Source organism: Astyanax mexicanus, chromosome 17 (assembly GCF_023375975.1).
Source record: "Astyanax mexicanus isolate ESR-SI-001 chromosome 17, AstMex3_surface, whole genome shotgun sequence".
In the NCBI taxonomy this organism is placed as follows: Eukaryota; Metazoa; Chordata; class Actinopteri; order Characiformes; family Acestrorhamphidae; genus Astyanax; species Astyanax mexicanus.
The window spans coordinates 11,085,854-11,106,090 of NC_064424.1; the positions used below are offsets into that span (position 1 = coordinate 11,085,854).

General features: G+C 38.1%; 1 protein-coding gene across 2 annotated transcripts in view; it reads right to left on the reverse strand.

The window, feature by feature from the left end:
* Window positions 1–1,690: 1,690 nt before the first annotated feature.
* ppp3ca (protein phosphatase 3, catalytic subunit, alpha isozyme) overlaps window positions 1,691–20,237 on the reverse strand; it is a 90,648-nt gene continuing 72,101 nt past the window's right edge. The window contains exons 7-14 of one of the 2 annotated variants that reach the window (XM_022676098.2): window positions 16,597–16,674; window positions 15,340–15,434; window positions 11,510–11,635; window positions 10,339–10,416; window positions 10,008–10,092; window positions 8,194–8,291; window positions 7,669–7,719; window positions 1,691–3,823 (exon numbers count right to left, since the gene is read on the reverse strand). In XM_022676098.2, the coding sequence (XP_022531819.1) occupies window positions 3,645–3,823; window positions 7,669–7,719; window positions 8,194–8,291; window positions 10,008–10,092; window positions 10,339–10,416; window positions 11,510–11,635; window positions 15,340–15,434; window positions 16,597–16,674 (790 nt within the window). In that variant the 3' untranslated portion in view covers window positions 1,691–3,644. The remainder of the gene's footprint in view (window positions 3,824–7,668; window positions 7,720–8,193; window positions 8,292–10,007; window positions 10,093–10,338; window positions 10,417–11,509; window positions 11,636–15,339; window positions 15,435–16,596; window positions 16,675–20,237) is intronic. The other variant, XM_022676099.2, reaches the window with a different exon arrangement.

Sequence of the window (20,237 nt, forward strand, 5' to 3'; positions counted from 1 at the left end):
CCTGAAACATCAATAATGCAAGTGCTAAATTTTATGATTTACCAGTATTTTACCATTTTAATATTTATAGTAGGGTAACCAAACGTCCGTATTTCCCGGGACATGTCCGTATTTCACGTCCTGTCCCGGCCGTCCCGGGTTTTGCATAGGGTTTTGCAAATGTCCTGTTTTTAAATATCCTTCATTGGACCATTAAAGTTACAGGCACTAGGGCACTGCACACGGCGCTGTGTGTGACATAATTCCTGAGTCGCATCAGTGAGAGCAGCCCTGTTCTTAGTTAGAATGTAGACAGTGTGACTGTTAGTCAGTGCTGCCAACTTAGCGACTTTGTCGCTATATTTAGCGACTTTTCAGCCCCTTTAGCGACTTTTTTTGTAAAAAAAAAAAAAAAAAAAAAAGCAACTACCGACAAATCTAGAGAGTTTTTGTGGTGTTATTGGAGACTTTTGGCGACTCTGAGATGAACACAGATGAACCATTAAACAATTTGTCTATGATAGCTTTAAAAATAAAGACAACGTAAAAATATAATAAAATAAAACAAACGAAACCCCCCAAAAAACGTAAAATAACACTTCCGGCTAACTGCTGCTCTTATAATAACATTTAAGAACACGACAAAAAACTAATTTATGTAATTCACGTAAAAATTAAGTTATTGTAAGAAAGTGACGGCCTATTTAAAAAGCACCAGAAGTTGTTCATTTGTAACATTTCTAACATATTTAGGATGTTTTTTACTCACTTGTTTCACTCCCACAACCTTAATCCTTTACAGCTTCAAAAACATGTATTACGCTCCCAGGTGTCCTGGTTTACCCAAATGAAAATATGGTCACCCTAATTTATACCCCATTATACCCATTAGGTATGGTGCCAGTAGTAGTAGTAGTAGTTCATGTGTATCTGCTCCAGATAGTTCTTCTGTACTTCTGTACAGATACTAGACCAGCTCTGTGTGTGCTTTTGCAAATTTGTGTTAGCAATGTGTGCAACCTAAAGTAAGTGAAGAGTTTAACAACTGTATATAAAGTGTGTAAATACCCTGACATGCTCATAGGACCTCAAGGGAAATTTTTAGAATGCTCACACCTGTATAAGTTGTGAGGTGTTATCTTGTGACTGGGAACATAGCATAGAAGAAATTACCACCCACAGTGGACGCTGCATCTAGAATGTGGGTGATAGTCAGACAAGCGACTCTGATAGAAATTGCGGGGAATGAAAACTTAAATTAGCATAAATTTAAATCAAGTTACTACAACTAGAGGGGATTTTTTTATTTTATTTTTTAATAAAAAAAGATTGTGACAGAAGCCAATGGAAAAGAAGCTGTTAATGGAAACAGACTAAACTATTTACTTATCTCTGTTTGAATGTATATTTGCCCACAAATGTTCAACTAACTCAAAATAGTTGAGTATTGTTTAAAAATATCCAATTTTATGTAAAACAGACTAAAATCAATTGAGTTCAATCCAACTTCTGCGTTTACAGTGTACAATGTTAAGAACAAGTATCGATTCACTTATATTACCATATATTTATTCATAAATACGTACAAATACACTTTATGTAGAAATTATTCCTTTATTAATATGGCATAAACTTTTATTTATATGGCACATCCTTTCATTTTTAGGAGTGCAGCCATGTTTAACACATCAACAGAAGAGGGGTCAGACACTATAGTTCATGCATATTTTATTCAAGAGTAAAAAAAGTGATTTGTCCCATAGGGCATGCTTACAATGTGTGTTATCATTTAGGAAGTCAAATGCGAAAACTTAGTTCAAGAGAAAATTACAAGAAAAAATAGTCACAAGTTAAAATCCATTAAACTCCTTCTCTGAAATAAACCACGTCTGGACCAAACAAGGATCAGAAAAAAAAAAAAAAAGAACCGTAAGCTTAATTGTAAGAATAAGAAGAATATCATCAAGAATTATAATGAGAATATATTTTTTCCTTTTCAAAGTGAGACACAGGATTTTTCATTGTGTCCAATTTGTTTACATTTGAATAAACCATGCGATCATGCTTTGGCAGCCTGAATGTTGCTTTTCACTGAGTAATATGTTCATTCACACTATTGAACAACTTCTGTACACCAACTGAACAGGAAATGAAAAGGAAAAACACAAGGCTTCACACCTCAAAAAGAGCGCCAGTGCCTGTACAGCAAAACAATACAAAAATAAAATCAACCATAACAAAAGAACGTTGATAAGAAAAAACGAACAAAAATCAAAGAGAAAAGAAATCAAAGACAGAAGTAAAGATTACAAAATCATAAATATATATATACTGTATATAGATATAAAAAACTTAAAGTTAAACTTTACAAATATAATCTGAAGAGGGAAATAATTCAAATCTACTATATTGAAACACATCACAATTATAATTTCACATATCAATAAGGAACTTAATTGCATGCACTGATGCGTTCCGTACCATAGATGCTGTTAAAAATCATTGTCCTCAATATTGTCCTTCGTTGGTATTAATCATATATTTATATATATTTATATATATATATATAGATTTGTTTGACTTGCGAAACATACTATGTGCATTCTCTCTCAAGTTACAGGCAGGTGAGAAACAATCAGGTAGGTGGCGCCAGGGGTCGACCCCAAGCTCCTACTGCAGCCCCAAAATCCTCAGTGCTTTGCTTGGTCCACACAACAGATGGTGGGGTTCACAAGTCCACAGCCAACAAGCGCAAGCACCCCTACACCCACCCACACACCCACCCACCCAGTTGTATGGCAACTTACCAACAAAAAAGAAACAAAAAGATAAAAAAAAAAATGAAATCAATAAATAAAAATACTCAGGTAAGATTGCATTGCAAGTAATAAAATGTACATATTTTTTCTCTTTTAATGTCCTTTCATACAAACATTTCATTATTCTTTTTTTTGTCATTTCAAATTTTGTATTCATTAATACTAGTAGCAAAACATGTTTCAACAGTGAGATAATTTTTATTATGAGATGGGCTCAGAAGAAAACTCTTAATCAAAATATTAAGATGTGTGCGTGGCATTGGTACTGGCTGGCCACCCCTACCGATGAGCTGCGATGGATCCGGCTTAAGAGAGTTTTCTAATCCCTAGACCCCGCCCACTTTGGTGTATGGGGTGGAGTCAGAAAGAAAGTAATTGGCAGACTGGCCCAAAGGGACCCCGCGGCCCATTCCGATAAAGACACTTCCAGCCATTCCTGGCTGACATATCCCCAAACCACCCCGTAACAACCCTCCCACAGATCCCGGCCCCCCACAAAACCTGGGCAAAAAAATCCCACCCCCTTTCCCATCCTGCTCAACACACTCGAAAAAGTGTCAGAACGTTTAACTTTTTAACGTTTAACAGCGATAAACCCACATACAGTAAACTGGCAGCAAAAAATAGACCTCCATCCTCCCACTTCCATGACAGATCTGAACGTGGATAATTAGTCTTGTCTAATTGGATACTGGAGCAGAGGTGGATGCATATGCAGTGTTATGTTGCGGGGGGGAGGGGGGACTGTTGGTATTGGGAGGCCTTAAATTAGGGGTTTGGCGAGATCCTGCCATGTAGTGCAGCGGTGGCACAGGCTTGAGTGTGGGCCGGCAGGTGGCCGCTGCATCACTGGATGTTGCTGTTGTCGTCGGTGCCGTTGGCCTCGGACATGTTCATTTTGCCCATGGAGTGGCCTACGTGGTTCACCCCGTCCTTACGGGGAGGCATGCGCTCGTTGATGCGGTCCAGACCTTTAGCCTCCTCGAAGCTGCTGATCTTGTGCTGTGGAGAAAAGCCGCGGATGGCTGTGGAAAGGGATGGCACAGAAACGAATGAGCACCGGCATTTTGCTTTGTTGTTAGCATCTTTTTTTAAAGCTGCATTCTGTATTCTGAGAATCTGTAATACTGCCCCTACATACAATGAAAACCTTGCTGTCATTCATTAACAACCATCAAAAACTCATCAAAACACATTGTTTTCTACATTTATAAGGAGTTTTATTTCATTGAACTCAATTTGTTAAATAAAAATTGGAATGATGGCAAAATGGGACCAAATACCACTTACAACCATTTATTGTTTGGTGTCCTTGGTGCCAAATGGCAGACTTATTAAAGGATACATTCAATACTGTCTATTTTTTTTGCAGACCTAAAATGCAGAAATTAATTTATAAACACGAAATGTCTTGTTGTCATACAGTCTGCAATTCAGTATAAGTAATGGTAAGAAACACAGCATTTAAAACTACTATACTATTAACACTTTACCTGATAATGAGCAGAGGTGGATAGTAACACACTACATTTACTCTATTACATTTACTCTAGTAGAATTAACAAATTATACTTTTAACCCTGCGTTCACACTGGCAGGCAACAAGTTGCTTTTTGCGCTTTTTGCGCTGTTGCAAGAGAGCATATAGCACCGTGGCTGGTTAGCATTCTAGCAAGCTACATATTGAGTTAGATTTATTTTTCTCTAAACTGACCTGTATTTGTATTTGTATTTGTATTTGTACATGTGATAAGTACATGTGATAATATAAGGTACATGTGAGCCTTGGTTCCTCCCAAGTTTCTTCTTCCTCCAGCTCTGCCTCTGTTGCTCACCTGGGCTTCTGTATTGTATGTTCAGTGTTTTGTCTGATTCTCTGTCCTGAAATCACATTTCTGCAAAGCTGCTTTGTGACAGAAAGTGCTATGTAAATACATTTGATTTAAATAGATATTTGCCCCAAAAATGCATTGTATAAAATTAAAACATCATACATAGCAGTTATAAGCCTCACTGCCACCTTCAGAACCCACACTGCAAGGGATATTAACAAAGTACAGCAGAGAGCAGAAGGTGGGGCTCTCCGGCCAATTGGTGTAGAATGTCGCTTTACTGCATCATAATTAATTTGCATAATTTTATTGTTGCCATGTCACAGCTACAAATTGCTCCCTCCCATAGGAAATGAGTGGTCGCCTTTCACTCTGTTGCCTGCCAGTGTGAACACAGGGTTAGAGTAGTTTTAAAAGACAGTACTTTTGTTTTAAAGAGCACAGAAATCAGTCCTAATTTGGGTTTTATGTGATACCTAAATAAGAGTGTCATAATGCAGTTTTATTTTGATTAATAAATGAGATTGAGATAGACTAGTGTTTTACTGAATACTTTCTTAATTTTACTTAAGTAATAATTCAAATGACCACTTTTACTTCTACTTGACTAAGTATTATTTTGAAGTAATGGTTCTGTTTTTGGCTACTCTACCCACCTCTGATTGAACAAAAACATTGAACAATAGCTTGACATAGTTTTGCAATTCTCTAACTGCTTTAAGATACCCACCAATCAATGCAAACAATGGTAATTGTACTGTATGCTGATCTGAACCTGCTCTGAACCTACGTTTCACCATAAACAAATGCATTTAGTTTCCAATTTAGGAATAGAATGCAGCTTTAAAATCTTTGTACCAATCTATGGCAATTATTCCTCAATACCAACATCCAGTAATAATTTCTGAATACCAAAACCAGCAACCCCTATCATCTGCTGTCGAATACCAGCCTTTTCCTTTTGTTCTTAAATCAATAGACAGAAGACTAGAGAGGAAGCAACACCCAATTCCCTTTACTGTGGGCCAATCCTCGTGTTTGAGCGACTGAGGTGTGCCTGTTTTAGAGCGCGAGAGGTTGTGGAAGAGGCTAACACACTCTGGTTGGCTGGGAGTTCCTGAGAGTTCCAGTCACCACATGCTATGTTCATATATATATATATGCCTCATGAGAGATTGAGAAAAAGAACTCAACAAAGGGCTGAACAAAAAACTCAAGTCATCATGCCTCTGTATCAGACGGCTTATCAAACCATCATGCATTCTTCACAGAGATGGTCCTTTGCTGTGCTGAGAAAGAGCACTGTAAATATCTGGTGAAGAGTAAACTCTCTTTACTGCAGAGGCTCTAGATCTGGTCCTAAAAGGCCAGAGTCCAGCACAGTTTGGTGATTCCCCTGCTGTAACCTTAAAATCTACTTAATCCTGGAGCTAAGCGGAATCGTGTGTATTTTACCAAACTGTTCTGGACTTCCAGGACTGTTACTAGATGTCCCTGTTCTTTTGGATTACAGTATAAATCATCTATGGAACACTTGTACTTGCCACTTTATCTGCAACAAAAGCACAAGACACTTATTATGTGTTACTTTTCTTGTTCCAGATTCACTCATTGGCCAAAAAGAAATAATGCACCCTAAACTGCTGTAAAACACACAATCATTTCTCAGGCAAATATGTAAATAATTACAGATGAGGTCTGGTTAGAGGTCTTTTCACAAGATGTAAAAGGTGTAAAAATGCTTCCATAGCTGCCCAATAAAAAGGCTATCCCAAGGGACTTTAGGATAGTGTACCTCTTGGTGAGAGATTACTGACTGTGGCGCATCCAATGGGACTTTAGTATAGTGTACCTCTTGGTGAGAGATCATTGACTGCGGCACATCCAACGAACTTTAGGATAGTGTACCACTTGGTGAGAGATTATTGGCTGCGGCACATTCAAGGGAACTTTACGATAGTGTACCTCTTGGTGATAGATTGTTGACTGCTGCACCATTCACTCATTTTGCCCAGTTGACAGACTTTGAGAGGGGGTACATCTTTGGTTTACAGTGGTATTGTTTACAAGAATCATGGACTGCTACAGTCCATCTATATTGTCTTTGGCGACAAATCAAGGTTCTTTTAGGAATCCAACAACAATTGGGTTTGAGTATGAAGGCCTTGTGATGAGCTTTTTTTTATTCCCCCTCTGTTGTTGTGGAGCAACACACTACTCTAACTGTTGGGAATCCACCACATACGACAGACACTCACCCCTAATAGTGATATGAGGGACACTTACAGCTCTGCAATATTTGCAGAAAACCTCATAGCAGAGCTTCCATTTGGAAGTTTTCAGCAGTATAATGCTCACTCACACACTGCACAGGTTTTCCAGAAGTGTGCCTCTAATAGATTGCAGCAGTTTCCATGCCTGTTAGCTAGATTTATTTTTCGAACATTTATTCAACCAGTTAGAATGCCAGCCTCTGTAACATACGAGTGTCCAGAATTTACAGGCCCAACTGCAGCATCTTTGTGTTTAGTCACTTATATTATACATTATCACATTCACACACATAATGTTTCACTTAATTCCAACAACTCTTCTTGGTGCATTATTTCTTTTTGTCAACAACTGCACATTACCCTTGAAATAATTGAATGTTAATAAGTGTTTACTCTGACTGCCTGAGTGCTATTGAGCGCAATGTCCCAGATATCTGCCTTGCCCTTTCTCAAAGCTTAGTGCATTGATCCTGTCAATATTCCTTCTACATTAGTGGTTCCCAAACCCTTGGCCAGGAGTACCTCTGCCTGGCATATTTTGGTGTTTTCCCAAGTAGGTGCTCTCACACACCCACTTCCAAACCCAGGAAGGGCTTGGTTTGTTATAGCAGGGAAACACCTGAATATGCCAGACAGTTAAAATCCTTCATAAGGGCTACAAACCACGCAGTTCTCTGCCAATGTAAACTCTTAGCGGATGTTAGCTGATTATGGCTTGTCAACAGCTGATGGAGGCTAAGGCCAAGATGCATGTCCTGAATTTACCTTCGCCGTCACTTTCTTCTGTCTCGATGGCTTCGATGGCCTCGATGGTGGCTGGAGGGAGAGGAGGGGAGTGGGTTACACTTGAACAAGCCATGCAACGATAGTAAGGCACGGGCAGCAATGGTGCAACAAGCGGTGCGCGGACGACCCTGCGCAGACACATGCATGCCAACCAGACTATGGACCACAGAATCAGTCAACCTCTTTTAGGCGCAAACATACTTGTTCCCGGACACCAGTTTGTTTTTTTCCAATTGTGCTTACTGGCACAGACTCACGCTCACCTCACCCCAGTTTACCCACTAAGGGGAAACTGACCCCCTGAGGTCCAGACTTTGAGGCAACTCTCAGAATTGTGTTGCAGAGAGAGAAGCACCCAAAGTCTGGAGTCTGTCAGAGGATACAGAGAGAGACAGATGGAGAGACAAGTGGAAGAGACAGACAGAGAAAGTGTATAGAAAGAGAGAAATTGTTGAAAAAAAAACAGGGCAAGAGACAGAACCCGTGTAGGGCCACTATGCTCACCACTCTGTAGAGTCTGTTTGCCCCCAGACAGAACTCCGCTGGGCAGCATGCCAGTTGGGGTCAGACCCTTCAGGGTCAAGACGTTCTCACTCTCCTCTCTGCAGAGAACATTACTAAGTAAGTTATTTACTCTTTTATTTGCCTTATTATCTGATGACATTTTACATTTTACACAGTAAGCGAAGAAACATAACACAGTAAATACACACAGATAGACAGTAAATACACTAAGATAAACACACACACACAGTAATTAAAATTAAGATGAGTCTCCTCATATTCGGCTCTAGTATTGTAGATGCTATAGTTGATGGTTGTTTCCTTATACTAGGCACATCTAACTGGTTTCCTTCCTGCCTCTGCTCTGCAGAGATTAGCATTTTTCCCTCTTACAGTCCTCTAAAGTTAACTCTTATAGGTCTAGATTGGTTGTTTCAATAAGAGAAATGTTGAATTCTGCAGTATTTTGACCTAGAATTAAACAATGTGATATTTACACTATGTGAATAAAACTACTGGGATTCCTGCTCATTCACTCATTTCCTCCTAAATCAATCGATCATTAAACAACAGTTCATCCTGGATTTTTTGTTGGAAAAACTACTGGAGTATCTTCTATCCAGGGATAGGTAAAGGTCTGATTGCATTTAGTGACAACAAAAGCTTTAGTGAGGTCAGGATGTTGGACGATCACCACCCCACCTCATCCCTAATCCACAGTTAATCCCAAAATCCCAATTTTCCAGAGAACACAGTTCCACTCTACCACAGCTCAATGCTGGGAGGTTATATCTATTTACCCTGTGCCTAACTTTAGGTAGGAAAGCAAAAGATTTATGTTTATTTGTTTCAGAGATTCCTATTTTATTAGCGAGACATCTAATAAAATCAGGGACAAGACAAACATTTGGATATACACAGTAGTGTCTGCCTTAAAGTGCTGAAGCCATACAGATACAGTCCTCAGAAATATATAGCAGTGTCTTAAATTAGTGGCTTAGGGACTATATTGCCTAACTAGATTGATAAATAAGCAAATATATGTACAGTATATGAGACTGCATGACTAATGAGGTTGATAATGCTTTAATTCTGAGGCCTCCACAACTGCTAACGTGTGTAAGGAACTAAGGCCAACAATAGCATCTGCAAAAGTAGAGTACCAATGCAGGAGGCCAGAAACATTAAGCTCAAATAATAATTAAAAAAACACATCAAATATTCTCTCTGCATAGAACCACCTAAAAATGATGAGTTTCCTTGATTTTACCAAACTAAAAACCTCTGGAATATAATCAAGAGGAAGATGGATGATCACAAGTCATCAAACCAAGCTGAACTGCTTAAATTTTTGCACCAGGAGTGGCATAAAGGTATCCAAAAGCAGTGTGTAAGACTGGTGGAGGAGAAACTGTGATTAAAAACCAGGGTTATTCCACCAAATATTGATTTCTGAACTCTTAAAACTGTATGAATATGAACTTGTTTCTTTGCATTATTTGAGGTCTGAAAGCTCTGCATCTTTTTTTTGGGAGAAATGTTGTCCGTAGTTTATAGAATATAACCACAAAGTACATTTTAACTCAAACATATACCTAAAAATAGAGAAACTCAGAGAAACTGATTCAGAAACTGGTCTCTTAATTTTTTCCAGGGCTGTATGTATGGAGAGTGCAGGAGTATACAGGAATATAGGCACTCAAAAGCACGAACATCTTCAAAAGTCATTCTCTTGTATTGGCAGGATGTTTCGTAAGTAGTTGACACAGACAACCAGACAGAAATGACTCAGCCTCTGGAAGTCCCTCTCATACCTGAGCACAGAGAACATCTTGGCCATCTTCCCAATGGCACGGATCTTGTTCCTAATCACCTCTTTCCGAGCAGCTGCTGCGTTGGCTGTGGGTAGACAAGAGAGTTCAGGCTCAGACTGCATTGCCACAGGGAGAATCTTCTACAGTCAATAGCTTTTTAATGCAAGGCTTGCTGGAAGCAAGAACAACGTGATATATTTTAGGAACAATCTCAGCTTTCAGCTCTTGTTGTGCTTTGCATGGAATGTTCTGTACAGCTCCTGGGAGGATAAGAAGATGATGGCTGTGAAGGCAGTAAGACTGTGTAGGTCATTTAAATGAGTTCTCTTACCATCAAAGATCTCATCTCCATCGTTCATCAGCTCGTCATCAGAGCAGATGCTCAACACATTCACTAGCATCTCTGTGACTGCAGGAGAAAGAAGATACAGATTTAATACAGTGCTAAGGTAGCTTAATATTAATCTTAAACAAGTAATGTAATCTTACAACCCATGTATTAGCAGCATGCACGCAAAGCTTAAACATTTACATGGACTATATCATGAAATTAATAGTATTAATAGAGTTTACCCTGCTTTTGATGAAATACTGTCTCTACTGTCCAGTAAAGATTTGATCACAACCCCACCTTAACCTTTTCCCCAACTTCCCAACTGTTCTATTCCAGGAAGCAAAGTTCTACTGCTCTAGAGCTCAATGCAATGTAATACAATCTGTTTATTAGATGGGGTGTCTTCAAACATTTGGACAGTATAGTGGATGTATAGTATGTACATAATTATTCAGTTCAAAATGTCAAACTTAATTACTATATAGAGGTATGATCTATTTCAAGCGTTAATTTTTTATTGTTAATAAAAATCTAAGAGTCAGTATCTCAGAAAATTTGAATATTACTTAAAACCAATTGGTACTTTTGGCAGTGTGGGCAGTATGCAAAGTCCTGCTGGAAAATGAAATCCACATCTCCATAAACGTTGCCAGGAGAGAGAAGCATGAAGTGCTGTACAATTTTCCAGGAAAACACTGCACTGACTTTAGACTTGATAATAAAATACAGTGGATCAACACCAGCAGATGACATGTCTCTCCAAACCATCACTGATTGGTGGAAACTTCACACTAGACCTCAAGCAGTTTGGACTGTGTGTTTCTTCACTCTTCCTCCAGACTCTGGTCTCTTGGTGTTCAAATGAAATGCAAAATTTACTGATGGTCAGTGATGGTTTGGAGCTCTTACAGCACTTTTATGGAGATGCAGATTTCATTTTCCAGCAGGACTAATACAAGCTTAAAATAGATCACTCTGTGTGTAATATGTCTATATAATATATGAGTTTTACATTTTGAACTGAATTAAGATTTCAATGATATTTAAATTTTTTGAGATGCACCTGTATGTATATTAAGCCCTGTCCTTGTAGCTCCAGGAGTAAATTCAGGAAAGAAAACCTTGACAAGTCTTGACTTTTTGCTAGTTAAACCTAGTTGTAGATTACCTTTCTCTCCCACAAAGGGCAGAGACCAGGTGAAGACGTCCATGAAGTTTGGCAGCCAGTAGGGATGGGGGGAGCAGTTGAACTGTCGGATGTTCATTACATTATTCTCATATTTCAGAACAGCGGCTGGTAAAGAAAACACAAACACACACACACACATCATTACAGTTAGTAAGCTCTGAAACTCTCTTATTATCTAATCAATAAGCAGTAAGAAATGATCTCCACATTTATATACCATCCAGAGCTGTTGGATTCATTTGCAGATTGATCGTTAACAAGTAGTTGCCCTTTTCCACATAAATGCGCACGCTGAGTTGCAACATTTTCCATGAACTTTGAAGTGATTGCTGCGCTTTCAGGCGTTATATGACATCAGCTCATAGAATTGCAGCATATAAATTAATCATGAAGTGCTACCTTGGGGGACGCCTTTAGAATGCCCACACCAGTGTAAACTATGAGGTGTTATCTTGTGGGTGTGGCTATACAGTGACCAGCATGCTAATGACAAGGCATTTTGGCATGTCTATGTATTACTTATTGTGTATTACTATTTACTATATCATCAGGCACATTTAATTTTCTGTAGTATTAAGCCACTCTCAACACAGCGGCAACACTGACGTGTAAAAACTACAGCAGTGCTGCAGTGCCTAAAGTGAATGGCCCGCTACCCAGATGCCATCTGGTCATCAGTGGTCCTGTTGTCAGAAACTAATGATGACTAATGATGAATGGGGTAAAGGGCAGTCAATAAACAGTGCAGCAACGGATGAGCATGTAATACAATGTAATATACATACAGTCTTAAAAGTCTGTCTTACTAATATGTTGCAAAAATCTTATATCTCCAAAAATGACAAATTTTAAAAAGAATAAAAAACAGTTTGACTGTCAGTGGATGTAAGTGTAAAATTATTCAATTGTAAGTCATTAAAAAAAAAAAAAAAAATTTAACTTTATTTTTTCATGGAATTTTAACACTATATAAAGAACAACTGCTAGATTCCCTTTACGTAAAAAAGTGAAACCCGCCAAAAATTGAGACACTAGCTTTTTGCAAAACAATGTTAATACGTGAGTAGAGGTTAGGAGATTCTAGTTTTGACAGATGTCCAGGATGAGTTCTTTTGGCACAAAAACTTCTGCATTTGTATAATTTTCTTTAACCTCTGAACCAAATGAGGTCAAATTAGTGCTGAGTGAGCAGTAACATGATTTTTTTTACCTTGTTACCTTAAAATCAATAAACAAATAATTAATTTTAATGAATAATTGTTTTAGTTAAAACTGATGTCCATACGTTTCGGGATTTAGGGCCCTCTCTGGTGAGAATGGGTGATTCTTCTTTCAGAGCGTATGAATTCGATTCCAGGTTATGTTCAGTCAGAGAGAGCACACTCAGTCAGAAACTTCACTTTAACTACACACTTTGTTTTTACTCTGAGTGAATGAGCTACTGAGCTCTGAGTTTCCCCTTCTGAAGTCTCCATTGCTCCACCAGCCGCTCGCGTTCAGTAAAACTGAGCCAGATCCTCTTTTAGAGGCTGTACGCCTAGCAGGGATGGTCAGCACACTGGTACCATAAAACACAATATTGCATCCCTTCTCCACACAGAAATACTTCTGCTTTCAGATTAGAAACAAAATAATTTTTGTTGCCACTTTAACAATTATTTGAATTTAGGACAGACATAGCATGTTTCTTTGGTATAAAGCTGCTTATGTTGCTCAGTTGGAGTAGTTGGTGTTTTGAGTTCTCCTCCTTGTTGCTTCCATGTTGCAGACTGAATACACACAGTGGGAAAATAATTAAGAGACGTTTTAAGAAGAATTACCAGAATAAAAAAAATTTAAGCTGTATTTTAAGCTTTATTTTGATGACAAGGTTTCTTTAATTAGAGGTTCTGAATGTCACTTACAATAAATGTCCTAATAATTGTCCAACCTTAGATGTAAGGGAACATTCTCTTACAAATTTCATTTCAGAGATGCATTGCATGTTGTAGAAAGACAAATTCAGGAAGAGATTTGATGAATAAGTAACATTTGTTTATATTAAAAGCTGATTGCTTGGCTCCCACGTCCGAAAGGGTTAAATCCTCCCAGTTTCAAAAGTCCTCTGGTGTACAGCACAACTTTGACCTTTGGTCATTCCTAGCTATTCTTTGACTTTGCTGTTTAATCCTAGCAGTAAACATGTCAGCCCTGGAGGTCGCAGACTGACTGCAGGGACTCCCTCTTGCATTGTGTCAGCCTTCTGCTCTGACTTGTGCCCCACACTTCAGCGACTCACTTCAAATTCCAGCAGCCACCCAACCACCCAACTATTTTTGGTGCTGTGAACACATGCAGAGCTGGAGATGAGTAAGGGAGGAAACTTCCAATGGAAAATTAAAAAAAAGATGCTTTAATTGTTATAAAGCATTTGAGTGATGCCTTTGAAGAACTACTTTTGGTTCCATTAAATAGGAACAGTTTTAATTAACAGTAGATTTGGAATTGCCATTAAAAATGTGGTAAATCCTTTATTAAACATACAGCTCTGAAAAAAAATAAAAATAAATAAGAGACCACTTAAAATTGATGATTTTCTTTGATTTTACCAAATTAAAAACCTCTGGAATGTAATCAAGTGGAAGATGGATGATCACAAACCATCAAATCAAGCTGAACTGCTTAAATCAGTGTGTAAGACTGGTGGAGGAGAACATGCCAAGATGCATGAAAACTGTGATTAAAAACCAGGGTTATTCCACCAAATATTGATTTCTGAACTCTTAAAACTTTATGAATATGAACTTGTTTTCTTTGCATTATTTGAGGTCTGAAAGTTCTGAATCTTTTATGTTATTTCAGCTGTTTCTCATTTTCTGCAAATAAATGCTATAAATTACAGTATTTTTATTTGGAATTTGGGAGAAATGTTTTCCGTAATATTTTATTTAAACATATACCAAACATATATTAGAGAAACTGATTCAGAAACTGAAGTGGTCTCTTAATTTTTTTTCTAGAGCTGTATGTACAGTAGCCACAAATGATACTGTGATACTGTTAGGTGAGCCACATTGCCTGATTAAAGCTTCAGTACGTTGGAATTGCTGCTTTAGTTGCAATACCTGACTTAATGATGAAAGTCCTGATTAAATGCACCACCAAACAACTTATGCCCTTCTTTTTAAGTGCAGCACCATTAAAATATCTTGTATTCTATCATTTATATTGTAGATAAGTGGTGTATTCTAGATTGGGATATTGTAATGTATCTGGATGATTTAATTTTGTAGTTACACTGAGCTCTGAGAGGAATTTAAACATATGTTTGCGTCTCTCTGTACGCGTGTCTGTGCATGTGCTTGCTTGTATGCGTGGATATTTGTCTGTGTGTTCTGTGAGAGGTCCACTAGATGGCCCAGCTGAGCCCTGAGCTGATGACCCTGTTCCATCAGGAGAGATAAAGGCACATGGAAGGAGTCAGTCAAGCTGACAGCATCTCCCCCCCCACACACACATCTCCTCCTATCTGCTCTGCTCACTATAACACCCACCACCATACATGCACACACACTCTCTCACACACACACACACACACACACACACACACAACCTCTCCCTCTATCTGGCCTACTCTCTGTGGTAAAATCTAGCATGCAGGTATATACACACACACACACATATCTCCTTTTTTCTGTTTACTGTAATGCAGAATTGTATTGTATTACATATTATTGTAATACAGTATTGTGGGATCAGTCACTGAGAGCTGATGTTGGTGTGTGTTAAGGGACGGTTGTGTAATCTGTATGTAAATAGACTTTACCCACCTTTATTATTGTAAACATCAAGATAGTTGGGTGCGGAGAAGATGGTGATTAAGGAGGGGAAGCCAGTGGTCTGACTCTTCCTGTACATCCGGTATCTGAGAGAGAGAAAGAGAGAGAGAGAAAAAGAGAAAAGAGAGAGACGGAAGGAGATTGTAAGAGTGAGACAGTCATTGGAAGAGAGAAATAAATAGAGAAAAAAAGAAGACAGAGAGAGGGAGAAAATGGAGAAAGTGAGAGAGAAAGAGAAAGAAAAAAGAGAGGAGAGATATGAATAATGAGAAAGAGAGAGCGAGAGAGAAATACAGAGGAATAAAAGAGAAGACAGAAAAAGAGAAAAATAGAAAAAGTAAAAAGCAAGAGAAAAAGAGATTAAAAGAAAGAAACAAGAGAGAGAGAAGATTGAGAAAACAGAGAGAAGAGATAGAGAGAGTAGGAGGAAAAGAGAAAAAAAGAGAAGACAGAAAAAGAGAGAAATAGGAAAAGTCGGGAGGCCGAAAAATATTAAGCAATAGAAAGAAGGAGAGAAAGAGAGAGATTGAGAGAAAGAATAGGAGAAACAAGAGAGAATGAATAAAGGGGAAATTGTGTGAGAGAAAACAGAGAGAGAGGAAAGATAGGGATAGTAAAAAGGAGAGAAAAATATACAAAAAAGAAGAAGACAGAAAAAGAGAGAAATAGGAAAAGTAAAGAGACCGAAAAATAGAAATCATAAGAAGTAGAGAGAGAAAGAGAAAGATTGAGAGAAAGAGAAGGAGAAACAAGAGAGAATGAATAAAGGAGAGATTAAGAGAGACAAAACAGAGAAAGAAGAGATAAAATAGGAAAAGTAGTGAGAACAAACAATAGAATGCAAAAGAAAGATGGAGAGAAAGAGAAGGAGAAACAAGAGAGAAGGAGTAAATGGGAGATTGTGAAAGAGAAAACCGAGAGAGAACAGATAGAGAGAGAAAAATACAGAGAAAAAAGAGGAACACAGAAAAAGAGAGAAATGAAAATAGAAAGCAAGAGAGAGAAGAAAAGCAAAAAAGAGTTATGAGAGGGAGAGCAAGAGAGAAAAATACAAATACAGAAAAAAGAGAGAGGAGAGAAAGAGATCAAGAGAGAGAAAAAGACGAAAAGAGATATAAAGAAAAGGGAGAAACAAAAAGATGGGGGAAATAGAAAGAAATAAAAAGCAATAGAGAGATAATAAATACATCAACAATAGGAATAAGCACTGGAGGCAATGGGTGTATGTGTGTGTGTGTGTGTACATACCCTGCGTCTTGTGCTTCGTGTGCTCGGATGACTGATAACAAGTTATTATTTTGTAGGAACTCGCACACAGCTGGATAACTGTAAATCAGAGAGATAGAGAGAGGGAGAGAAAGGAAAAGAGAGAAAGAGATTTCTTTATTTTCATCATCAGTCAGCTGAGAATGTAATAAACACAGTATGATCAGTCGAGTGGTGTGGTTGTTATTCAGCACATGCTCAGTAGGGGCAGTGTGACCATATTCAGCCTGCCTTCATTCCAGGCTCTGTTTACTCAGCATTCAAATCCGGATTTTTCCATCAAACACCCTGATATTCGCTTTTACATCCCAACTGCAAACAGATCCCACGGAATTTGATCACTCCGGTTTGGGTTCGGCCTTCAGTGACAGTCATTTCATTTTCAGCAAACCATCACATGGTGTGAGCAAGCTGATCTGAAAACCTGATCAGGCAGGAAGGAAAAAAACAAATCTGCCCTGAGCATCTCACTCTGCAGTGGTGTGAAAATGTGTGTGTGTGTGTGTGTGTGTGCGAGGGAGAGAGTTCGATAGAGAAACACTGGATAGTGGGGCACTGATAAGGAGGTGGGGGCTGGTACTCTGGCTTTTTAAAGGAATTTAGATATACACGACATATAATGTACTCCGACACAAGCAGAGAGCTTGCGCACCAGTAATTACACACACGCTGACATTTATATTACAGCTTAATACTTCCACTAGTCCTCATGACTTAGTAATGAGCTATAGTGCACCATCTTTCACCATGAAGCTTCTCTCACTCTCTTTTTCACACACACAATAAACACCCAGTTTTGCATTTTTATCTTTTTGAGATGCTGCGATCTGCAGCATTTAACCAAAATATAATTTTTTGAAACCCTCCCTGCTGAAAATAACAGCCTGCATTGACCAGCATAGGGTTTGTTTTTTGATGGTTAAGCTAGCCTACAAACATGATAATTTTGACCAAGCTGAGCCAGCCTTGTTGATCAGATTGACCAGCAAGACCATGCTGGATGACCAGCTCTGGAAAAAAGTAGAGACCACTTCAGTTTCTGAATCAGTTTCTCTGATTTTGCAATTTATAGGTATATGTTTGAGTGAAATGAACATTGTTCTTTTATTCTATAAACTATAGATAACATTTCTCTCAAATTCCAAATAAAAATAGTGTCATTTAGAGCTTTTATTTGCAGAAAATATGAAATAGGTCAAATAACAAAACAGATGCAGAGCTTTCAGACCTCAAAGTTTTAAGAGTTCAGAAATCAATATTTGGTGGAATAACCCTGGTTTTTAATCACAGTTTTCACGCATCTTTGCATGTTCTTCTCCACCAGTCTTACACACTGCTTTTTATAACTTTATGCCACTGCTGGTGCAAACCTTCAGGCAGTTCAGCTTGATTTGATGGCTTGTGATCATCCATCTTCCTCTTGATTATATTCCAGAGGTTTTCATTTTGGTAAAATTAAAGAAACTCATTATTTTTAAGTGGTCTCTTTTTTTTCCAGAGCTGTACACTATGCTGGTCAAGAGATGGTTTTCTTGGTGACTTATCCGTATAGAATATGTTTCTGCCTGGATGACCAGCTTTTCATCTATCATTGACATGAAGGACCATCTTAGGCCATTAGTATAATCTACCATCTGAGTTTTTCAGCAGATGTTGTCTTCTTCAGATATGAGTGAGGTGGTGCACTAGCCAACATGTTCATAGAAAGGCAGCGGAAGATTATGGAAAATATGAGGCCTAATAGAAGAATGACACCTTCAATTTTTGGAATTGTGCACTTAGAATTCCTTAATCCTAACTAGCACATATGTACTTGAATACAGCGAAATACAGCAGAGTGAGTAGTAATGATTGTCTGGGCAAAGAGGCCAGAGATCAGTGCAATGTTGTTTAGCTAACATGGGACATGGCAAAAATCATGGTTCATGATAACTAATTCCTGTCCCATGACATGTGAGATGTCAGTGTAGGTTTATTGAGTGACTGATTTTTGTCCTTAGAGACTAAACTAAACTTACCAAAATGTTCCCAATTTTTTTTATTTTAGACCAGGCATTTGGTCATAACAAAAATACAGAACAGCAACAACTAACAAGTATAATAATATAAATGAATAATTGAAGTTACAATTATACATTTAGCGCCTTTCTAGAAACCAAAGGACGCTTTACAATCACGTTTTACACACAACCCTATATACTCAGCACTCATCCGCACACCAGTGAGAAGCGGCAGCCAATAACGCTCAGCATACTCTTAACCAGAAACAACCGTTCACCTGGAGGACTGCATCGGGCACTACAGCATTTTACCCAGGACAGAGTGCCAATCCATATCTGGGCACAATACACTACATGCACTTATATACATACCACACACAAATACACACCAGATCAATTTAGAGTATTCCATTTTTCTGTGTAATACCAATTTACCTGCTCTCCATGTTTTTGGACTGTGGGAGGGAACCGGAGTCCCCTGACAAACCCACACAAACACAGGGAGAAGATAGAAACTCCACCTAGATAGGGACTTGAACCCAAGACCCCAGTGCTGGGATGCCAATGTGCTAACCACTAAGCTAATAATACTAATAATATAACAATATTCTTATCAACATTATCGCCAATTATTGATTTCTATTTTTTGATTATTCATATTTGTAATTGTAACACTAAGCAGGTTCTAGACTAAGGATAAATCAAAGGCAAATTAATTTAGAGCAGCTTTTACATTTATTTAATCATAAATACTCAATTGTACAAAATAGCACCAATGATGGAACTTATTTCATTAGGCCAAATTACTAAAAATGTACAACAAATATTAACAAAAAAACATGTTTCACAGCTATAAAACAATGACCTTCATTAAATCTGCAAAGAAAAGAAAAGAAAGAAATTAACATTTTACGTCTCTGCAGAATATACATCTTTCACTATATTTATCTTCCTAAAAAGAACAACCTACTATATATATGACAACCTTAAGAGTCTCACGTGGGCTTTACAACATAAGTTATTAGAAAGTAGAAATTTCCATTTACATCATGGTTAAAACAGAAACTACACAAAAAATAAAGGCCAATAATATATAATTTCAATATATCATAATCAAAAACATGTTTTCTTGTGTTAGATACAAGAAACTAAACAACACTCATCATAATGCACAGATCTGACTGGGTGAGTAGCATCATTTTTGCTAAGTGAATAAACAAAATGTAAATAAAATATCATGTTTTTCATCATACTGGACACACAGTACAGTAGGGTACAGTAGAGTACAGTATTCCCAGTAAACCACTGGAAGCTGTTGCTATAGGCACAGTGAAATTTGCTGTGTAATGTGTGAAACAAGTGTTAGGTTACACACTGGGTTTCAACAAAGCACTACTACCAATAATAAACTGCAGGGCGTAGTGTGTGTGCGTCTGTGTGTGTGTGTGTGTGTGTGTGTGTGTGCGCGCATCGTTTTGCCTGTCAGGAGCTAATGGAGCGCACAGTGTGGGATATAATGGAGAAGAGCTGATGCCATGGCTTCATACAGCCTACAGCTCCTACATCTGTGTGTGTGTGTGTGTGTGTGTGTGTGCGCCTGTGTAAAAAGAGAGAGAGAGATAG